The sequence below is a fragment of the Pteropus alecto genome, unplaced genomic scaffold (assembly GCF_000325575.1).
Source record: "Pteropus alecto unplaced genomic scaffold, ASM32557v1 scaffold134, whole genome shotgun sequence".
In the NCBI taxonomy this organism is placed as follows: Eukaryota; Metazoa; Chordata; class Mammalia; order Chiroptera; family Pteropodidae; genus Pteropus; species Pteropus alecto.
In genome coordinates this window covers 456877-464930 of record NW_006436283.1, presented here as the reverse complement: position 1 = coordinate 464930, position 8054 = coordinate 456877, and the positions used below count along the sequence as shown (strand labels likewise).

Below are 8054 nucleotides of genomic sequence, written 5' to 3'. Positions count from 1 at the left end.
GCACAGCTGGAAGTCCTCTTCTGAGAAGATGTTTTCTATTTTATCCCCAAAGTACCTGTGAAAAAGTAAAGAGTGTTAACAAATGTAACGCTTTATTTATTTTTCCTTTAAATTCAGTATTTTTTCCAGCTAACCCACAAGTCCCTGAAAATAGCTGGCCCTGAACAGCTGATGGCATCCGGCCCCTCCCGGCCCTCAGGCTCGCTTCGGCTCAGGGGGTCCCCGGCCCCTCCCCGCACCCCCAGGCCCCTGTTCCTCGGCCTCGGGCAGGTCCTGGGTTCCCTAGGAGCCCCGATGTAGCACTAGGCTGGTCCCTGATGCTGGATGCTTGATGCTCGGTGAGCAAAGTCCCTTCCCGCTGAGGAGGCCACAGCCTCCGCCCGCCCGGCCGGTCCAGGTCCCAGTCCACGGGACGCGTGAAGCTGCTCTGATCCAACGTGCCTGCCTCACTCAGGCCTCGGTCAGGAGATGAGGAGACGCACACAGCCCACTCAGGCCCAGCCGCCGGGCCCGCCGCCCCTGGGATTCTCACCTGTACAGGTTCACGAAGTGCTTCCCGACAGACAGGGCCCCGGAGTGCAAGTCCAGGATGGACGCCTGTGAAACACGTTGGCAGAGCCGAGCGTGAGGCCACGTGGTGGAGACTGGAGGGGGCGCCATCCGCCGCAGTCTGAGACCTGCCCACGCGCTCCCCAGGTCCACAAGAGGCGGCTCCCTGGGACCCAAGGAAGCCGGCAGGGCACGTGGGACGGTCTGGGTCTCTGCTGCCAGAGGAGCAGACTCTGGTCTAATCCTGCAAACAGTCCACCCACCCCGCACGAAAGAGCCCGGACGCCTGACGCCAAACACAGTCCCTGAGCCTCCTCCCTGTGCCTCTGTCCAGGTCAAACCAGCGGAGAACAGTCTCCTGGGGTTTGAGTTGTACAGTTCATTAAGTTTTGGCATCAAGATGTACCCACAAAACCACCAGCACCAACAACAAACATGCCCGTCACCCCCGAATTCCCTCGTGCCCCCGTGTAACCCCGACGGCGTCCCAGCCCAGGCAGTGGTGTGCTTTCCGCCATGATGGGCTGATGGGCACTTTCTAGAACCCCGGGGAAGTGGCATCGTGCCCGATGCACCCGTTATGGTCTGGCTCTCATGTGACGCAGCCACCCTGCAGTCTGTTCACCGTGTTTGTGGATCGACGGACCTTTCCTCCTGCCTGCCCGCAGCACCCCAGTGTCGGGGTGAGCCAGTGAGTCCCCCCGTTTGCCTGCAGGCGGGCGAGTCTGTGTGGACAGCCGGGTAAACGCCTGCGAGTGGAATCGCTGGATCGTCACTTTTTAATGAGCCGTCAGTGTGTGTCCCGCCACCGCCCACCTGCCTCTGTGGGTCCGCCACGTCCCGGGAGGGGACGTGGCCACCAGTCTGGGGCGTGTCTGTGGCTTTTCTCATTGATGCAGTGACCAGCCCAGTGGTTCGTTTGACCATAATCTGGGCTTTGAAAACGTTAACTGGACTGAAAGGTATCAAACCTGGTTAGTTTCCGCAGGACAACTTCCCATGAGCGCTGCGCAAAGAGCAGAACTGAGTCCGCACTCGAAAAGTTTTCAACAGCTACTCCCCCTGAACCGAGCCGAACCGTGACGAAAGAAGCCCCTTGATGTTCAGAGCTCAAGAGAAAAGACTGCACAATAAAGCCGCGGGTCTCCGGCTGCGGCCCGCGGCCTTGGTCGGCGGGTGCGCCTCGGCCTCTGTCGTCACGGCCTCTGTCGTCACGGCTTCTCCTCCCCACCCCCCACCCCCCCAGCTCGGTCTCCCTCTGCCTTCCCCTTACAAGGAGACCTGTCAGAGGTTTAGGTGAGCCGGGATGACCTAGTCGAGAGAGCCGTCACTCAGTGACATCCGCAAAGACCCTGACCCTAATAAGGGTCCGTTCACAGGTTCTGGCTAGACGCGCCTTTCAGGGGCCACAGTGGGTGGCAGTGCCCACACCGGGTCTGGGGGCCTCCGGCCAGGAGGGCAAGGAGCGCCAGCCAGCGTTTGGCCACTGTTCCCCACAGTCCCTCCCGTTTCCAGGGCTGTCACCCTCCTCACTCGGCTCCCACCACGGGCTTGCCGGTCAGCTCCCCGCCTGCCCCAGTCCAGCTGCCTGAAATGAAATGCACGCGTGGTCTGCAGCAGGTGGCCGTGACGCGCCTGGGGATAGGGGGCGCTCATCCCCGCCGAGCGGCTGCAGGCAGTGCCACAGGAATCCTGGGCCTGTCTGCGTCTGTGGTGAGGACACTGGGGGGCCCTGGATATCCAGTGCCTGCCCCTCCCTCTTGGGGGCCGGCAGACTTAGCGGGGCAAAAAGAAGCGGGAGCCACTCACCCCTCCATCGGATCCTCCCAAGGAGAGCCCCTTCTCCGCTATGCTGTGGGGGAGACAACCTGTCAGATCCACGAAGTCGTCTCTCGCGATCGATGCGCCGTGAACAGCTGGTTAGCGCTCGCGGTGTGAGCACACGTCTAGACCGCGGGACTCGACTTCTCAAACTCCCAATGCCGTGACTCTGCCCAGCGAGCCCCATCATGCCGTCTGGAAACGGGCGGCGGCCTTCATGGGGCGCTCGGCACGTGGCAGAGTCAGCAGCGTCAACGGCTGCTCGAGGGCCAGACACAGGTCCACCTGGCGCTCACTTCCAAAGATGTTTTGTGTCTGAACAGCGTGCCAGACGTCTAAGCTTTAAGGTCTTGTTTTTAAAACCTCAACAAGGAGAAATCCAGTTGCTTCTCAATAAGACGCTCCACATCAGCCAGAGCTGGTCGGCCGGAAGGCTAACGCCCCACCAGTTCTGGGGGAGACGGAACTACTACCTGCTGGCCGTCTGCTGTGGGTGAACAGCAGGCTCCTGTTGGGGCTCCCCCAGGAGCTGATGGGAGCGGCACCCCCAATCCCAGCCTCTGAGTGGGTCAGAACCACTTCCCCTGGAGAGAGGGGGCTTCTGGAGGCTTCTGTGAGCAACCACGCCACACAGGGCAGCGGCTCTTCCTGCTGGAAATTGGAAAAGCCTATGCCTGCCCTTGGAAGCACACGAGGAAATTCTTATGAAATCGGAAATGAACTCTTTAAATGGTCTTTTTAGTGGTGAGCCTCTGCTCCCCACCCCGGGCCCACTTTTCCCGCTCATGTGGAGAAGCGTGGTCATACCTGCGGATGCGCCGGGCTTCGTCCCTGCTGATGACAGCGTCGGTGACACCCCGGCCACACTTGGTAGGGGAGCAGCCTGGAGAGAGAGGAGCCAGGATGAGATGCTGACCCCATGCCGAACCCCGACGACAAGGCCACCTGTGGGCGGCCGTCCCCAGGACTCGGTGAGATGGGGCCGTGCCTTCCACAAGACTCGAAGGGGCCAGATTCAGCAAATAACATGCGGATGCCCAGTGAGATGTGAATTTCAGATAAGCAAGGATGACTTTCGGTATGAGTCCCTGCAGGATGTGTGAACATGTCACTGGGCGGGTGCCCGCACCAGGCGGTTCCTTGGGAAGTACCTGGCACTCTGCCCGCTGCAGGTCTAGTGCCATCAGAAAGTCCCTCCTGGACGACCAGAGCTGTGCTTGGGATTCTAGTTATTGTCCTATCCCAGGGCCTCACGGCCGCTGTCACCACGTGCTCCCCACACGCTGAGCCCTGCACTGCTGTGTCACTCTGCACCCAGGACCTGCAGCTGCTCAGAGCTCAGAGGGGACAGGGCCAGGGTTGGGTGGGCAGCTCCAGGGCCAAGATGAGGTGGAGCATCAGAGATGACAAGCTCTGCAGGCTCCTTGCGTTTGGCGGAAAGGGCAGGCTGGGTCCCTCGCATGCGCTGTGCGTGGGATAAACCCAGCCGATGACACGGAGCCTTGGGGCGCTCTCAGGACCCCTGGGCTGGCTGGCCTGGAGCTTTCCACCCTGCTGCCCCGCTTCCTGCCCAGAACGTGTGCCCGAAGCCTGGAGGTGGAGCGAGCATCCTGGGGCCACACGAGTCACGTGCCGAGTGGGAGCACTGAGGGGCTCGGACCCACATGGGCTCAGGGGGGGCCAGGATGGCAAGGTGCGCCTTGCCATGCGGGAAAATAAACTACTTGGGGCCGTTGGGGGAGGGGTGCCTCGGTTCCATGGGGCTGAATGCAACCCTGCTGATACAGGTGTTTTCATTAAAAAACGAAGCCAGATACATGATTTTTACAAAGGTTACTTCCCGAACCGGACGATGCAGGAAGGTGGAGGATAAAGACAAACACAATGACAACTGGAAGCCTGGAGCGACGTGTACGGCCACCAGATGTGCTGTAGGACAAGACCGTTGGAGAGGGAAGAGAGGCAGCTTCATGATCAAAGGGACAATTGACCAGGAAGATAAAGCGCAGCACAGAGCAACCCGTGACTTCGCGGCAGCCAGCACCGGGAGACCAGCCAGGAGTGCAGCCTCTAACGCGCCTCTCAGTAGCTGAGCGGGGAGGGGACGGAAACCCATGAGGACGAGAGGCTCTGTACACACGAGCTTGGACTACGAGAAACATTTAGACCTCTCCCTGCAACTGTTAGAAAACACTATTTTCCAGGTACACGTGAGACATCACCCAACACATCTTAGGCCACAAAGAAAGTCTGAACCAACATCGCGGGATCTCTAGCATACAGATTATATTATCTAGCTCCAATGTAATTGGGTTAGAAATCAATTTTTAAAAAAGAACCAACCACAAATAAATAAATAATAAAAAAGAACCCAAGCGCCAGGGATTGTGAAATTTTAAAATCCAGCAGCGACACAGCAGCTACAGCACATACGAGTCGAGAGCATAACCTGGGTGAGAAAGTGAATCGCAAAGGGTCAGCGCCCATGCGTGAGTGTACACGCCACAAGCACGCTCCGGGCAGACACACGGGGTGGGCGGGGCCCTGCCGGAACCGGAAGCCCCTCCCGCATGAAGAGCCCCTCCTTGCTTCTGTCACCTGAGGGCGCAGGGGACCGAGGAAGGGGAAGTACAGAGTCTTTAAAATATGCTGCGGCTCTTTTTTTTATTGTGATAAAATATACAAGATGTGCTGCTTTAACCGTTTGGAAGAGCCCAGCTCAGGGGCACTGTGTGCCTTCGCACTGCGGTGCGGCTATCACCACCACCGTCTCCAGAACCGTCCTCTCCCCAAACTCAGTCTGTTCCCGTGCAACACCAACTTTCCCTCCTCCCGCATTCCGACTTTTTGACGTTGAAGCAAAGAAACCTCTCTTCAGTTCTAACCACCGCAAAATATTGTCCTGAACTCTGGGACTTTAGAGGGAAAAGCCGCCTGAGGCAGCGTCCAAGCACGGGACACTTCGGGGGGCTAGGGGCTGAAGCCCTATCCGAATGGGCGGCCCTGCCCAGTGAACCGCGTTCCTTCGCTCTGGACCCCGGCATGGGCGTCACAGCGGCGCCCCCTGGTGGAAGAATTTGCAATGTCCTCTTGGTTCATGTTCGAGGCGCTGCTCTGAATTAAAAAAAAAAAAAACTGAATTCTGCCTGTAAAACCCAGTCGCTAGGGTTAGGTTTTTCAGACTGAGCAAGCATCTAGGCAGCAGCGAACGTGCAGGAAAATATAGCAGCCAAAGAAGGCCCGAGGGCGCGGGTCTCACGTGGCCCTGTCGGCACTCCTCGCGAGGGGCATGCGCTCTCCAGGGTGCTGAAACCCGCTGGCCCTCCGCGGGCCCTGCTCTGGGCTCCTCTGGGGACCAGCCGGCAGCCCTAACAGGGCTGTTGGCCACGCCCTCCTGCCCTGAGTCTCAGAGGTGGGCGCCAGGATGGGACCCGCGACCACGAGGGGGAAGGGACCGTGGGAGTGACCTTCCTTATTGGAACACTTTCCGCGGTGACAACACTCCAAGACACTCTTCACAGCCAATGCCTTTTCTGGTTTCAACTTTCACATCCCTCCCTTTCCAGCTCTGCTACATCCCTCCAGACAAACCGCCACCTCCAGAAGGCGCTCGCAGGGAGGGACACGTCACTGAAACGCTGGCCACGGCCTCGGTGGTGACCAGCGGGCTGAAACACCTGCACTTCCCCGCCCAGGTAGGAGGAGGTCATCCACCACCCCTTCCACCACTTTCGGCCTGATCCCACCAGTTCACCGTAGCAACGGCCATGCATTTTGAATGCACCGCATCTCATGTGAACGTGCTGTTCTTTACTGGATCACTGCGGCACCGTACCTTCAAACCTTCGGTGACTGTCATAGTCCTCGGAGCAGGGCACCTCGATGAACCTGCCGGGCAGGACCTCGCCGCGGTGAGCCAGGACCTCGGTGACGCCGTCATCGGCCCCCAGGATGCCCCAGAGCAGGAGAGCGGCTAGCGCAGCGCAGGTGCCCAGGCCAGCGGCTCGCAGCCACTTTCTCCGCAGCTCCCGCAGCGCCCGGGCACTCTTCACGCTGAGGACAGAAAACAGGACCGCGGTGGCCCGACTGTGCCACGTGTGCTGAGAAGGCAGACCGCGACGGCCAGGGGCCATGTCCCCAGTTGGTCACAGCCCTAAGCTGTCCCTACACTTACTGTTCTCAGCCTTCATTCAATCCAGAGGCACCCGCCCGGTGGGGAAGACGTGGTGGAAACCGTGCCCCTGTTGGACCAGGCAGGGCTCACTGCACCCCCCTCACTGAGACCAGAGGGCATGCCCACAGAGAAGCTGTGCGGGGAGCCCTACCAGAGTCTGTGGCACGATTCATGTCGCCTGCATCTGAAAATGACTACTCCAATCCCACACGTGCGACCCCAGCATGTGTGCATGCATGCGTGCACGTGCACACTCACACGAACTAAGTTAGGTGTGAGTCAGACCCACTTCACTAAAGCCACAGCCAGCCAGAAAGAGAATACAAGCACAACAGAAAGTGAAACGCTGTCTACACAGCCTGGCATCATGTACATGGGTCACACTGCTTGTGCTGAAGCTGCATGCATGTGTGTCTCTGTGTGTCTGTGTAGAACATACCCGTGCACCTGTGTCTGTATACATGCACGTGTTTGCACCTGTGTGTAACTGAGCAACTGTGCACTCTGCTGTCCAGGAAAGAGTTGGTGGCTGGAGGGTTTGAAGGACTGGCAGAAAATGAGAAAAGACCCCAGGGTACCCCTTCTGGAGATGCTCCTTGTTTTTCAAGTACATAATTAATTCTGGAAAAGCAGGAAGCTTGCCTTCTATTTTTATGTCCCTCAGCACCTCTCACTGCTATACAAATAATTCCAATTGAACAAGTCTCGAGGTGGGCACAGCTCATTCAGACTATGTTGGGTGGACACATGATCATTTTAAACAGAGATCATAGATACCTGGTGGGGTCTGCCCAGCCCACAAAGCTCCCCACCCCTAGAGCTGCTGTCCGGCCTCTAGCCACCTGGCCCTGTGATTAGACTGGGTGGACACCTGACGCCAGTGTGCCCATCATTTCTCTTCCCCAAGCATTCGGAATCGGGCAGGGAGACTGCCAGCCATTTGCATCGGAAGGCGGCTGAAACCCTAACCTGCGGGGGCACAGCCGTGGGCAACAGTTCTCCTGGGACAGCCTGGCTGCTCAGGCAGCAGGGGGGCGGGGAGCGGGAGGCGCTGAGGGAGACAGCAGAAGAAACAGCCTGTCGGCCAGATTTGGATGCGACACTTCCCTCAGGGTCGCCACAAATTAAGGCTCCCCCGCCCCCCACCCCCCGTTCGAGGCAAGCTGCTAAAAACAGAAGGAGGCTGCATTTTCAGTTCCTGGAGCAAGGTCCATGGCCTCTGGGGCAAGCACCAAAAAGCGGTGATTTTTCTTGCGGTGACCAAAATACACCCGGCTCCGAAAGCTTTTGCAGAATCCCCTCCAAGACCACGTTACAAGACGGTCGCTCATCCACCCACTGGGCCATCCACCACGTGCAGAACTCTATGGAATGCCGCTATAGAATGCCTCACAGAGGCTAGCGTGGGAGCCCCCGGCCCCCAGCCGGAGGCCCGCGTGGAGTCCCCTGCACGCATGGGGCAGGGGAGTCAGGGAAGGTATCCGGCGGGGGTCCCCCGTCCACCCCGCGC

The 8054-nt window shown here is 58.9% G+C and overlaps 1 protein-coding gene across 2 annotated transcripts in view; it reads right to left on the bottom strand.

The window, feature by feature from the left end:
* OGFOD3 (2-oxoglutarate and iron dependent oxygenase domain containing 3) overlaps positions 1-8037 on the bottom strand; it is a 14667-nt gene extending 6630 nt beyond the window's left edge. Inside the window, exons 1-6 of one of the 2 annotated variants that reach the window (XM_025047152.1) lie at positions 7022-8037; positions 6206-6423; positions 3178-3253; positions 2359-2401; positions 533-597; positions 4-55 (exon numbers count right to left, since the gene is read on the bottom strand). In XM_025047152.1, coding sequence (XP_024902920.1) covers positions 4-55; positions 533-597; positions 2359-2401; positions 3178-3253; positions 6206-6423; positions 7022-7269 — 702 coding nt within the window. In that variant the 5' untranslated portion in view covers positions 7270-8037. Of the gene's footprint in view, positions 1-3; positions 56-532; positions 598-2358; positions 2402-3177; positions 3254-6205 lie in introns of both variants that reach the window. The other variant, XM_025047153.1, reaches the window with a different exon arrangement.
* Between the last annotated feature and the right edge of the window lie 17 nt (positions 8038-8054).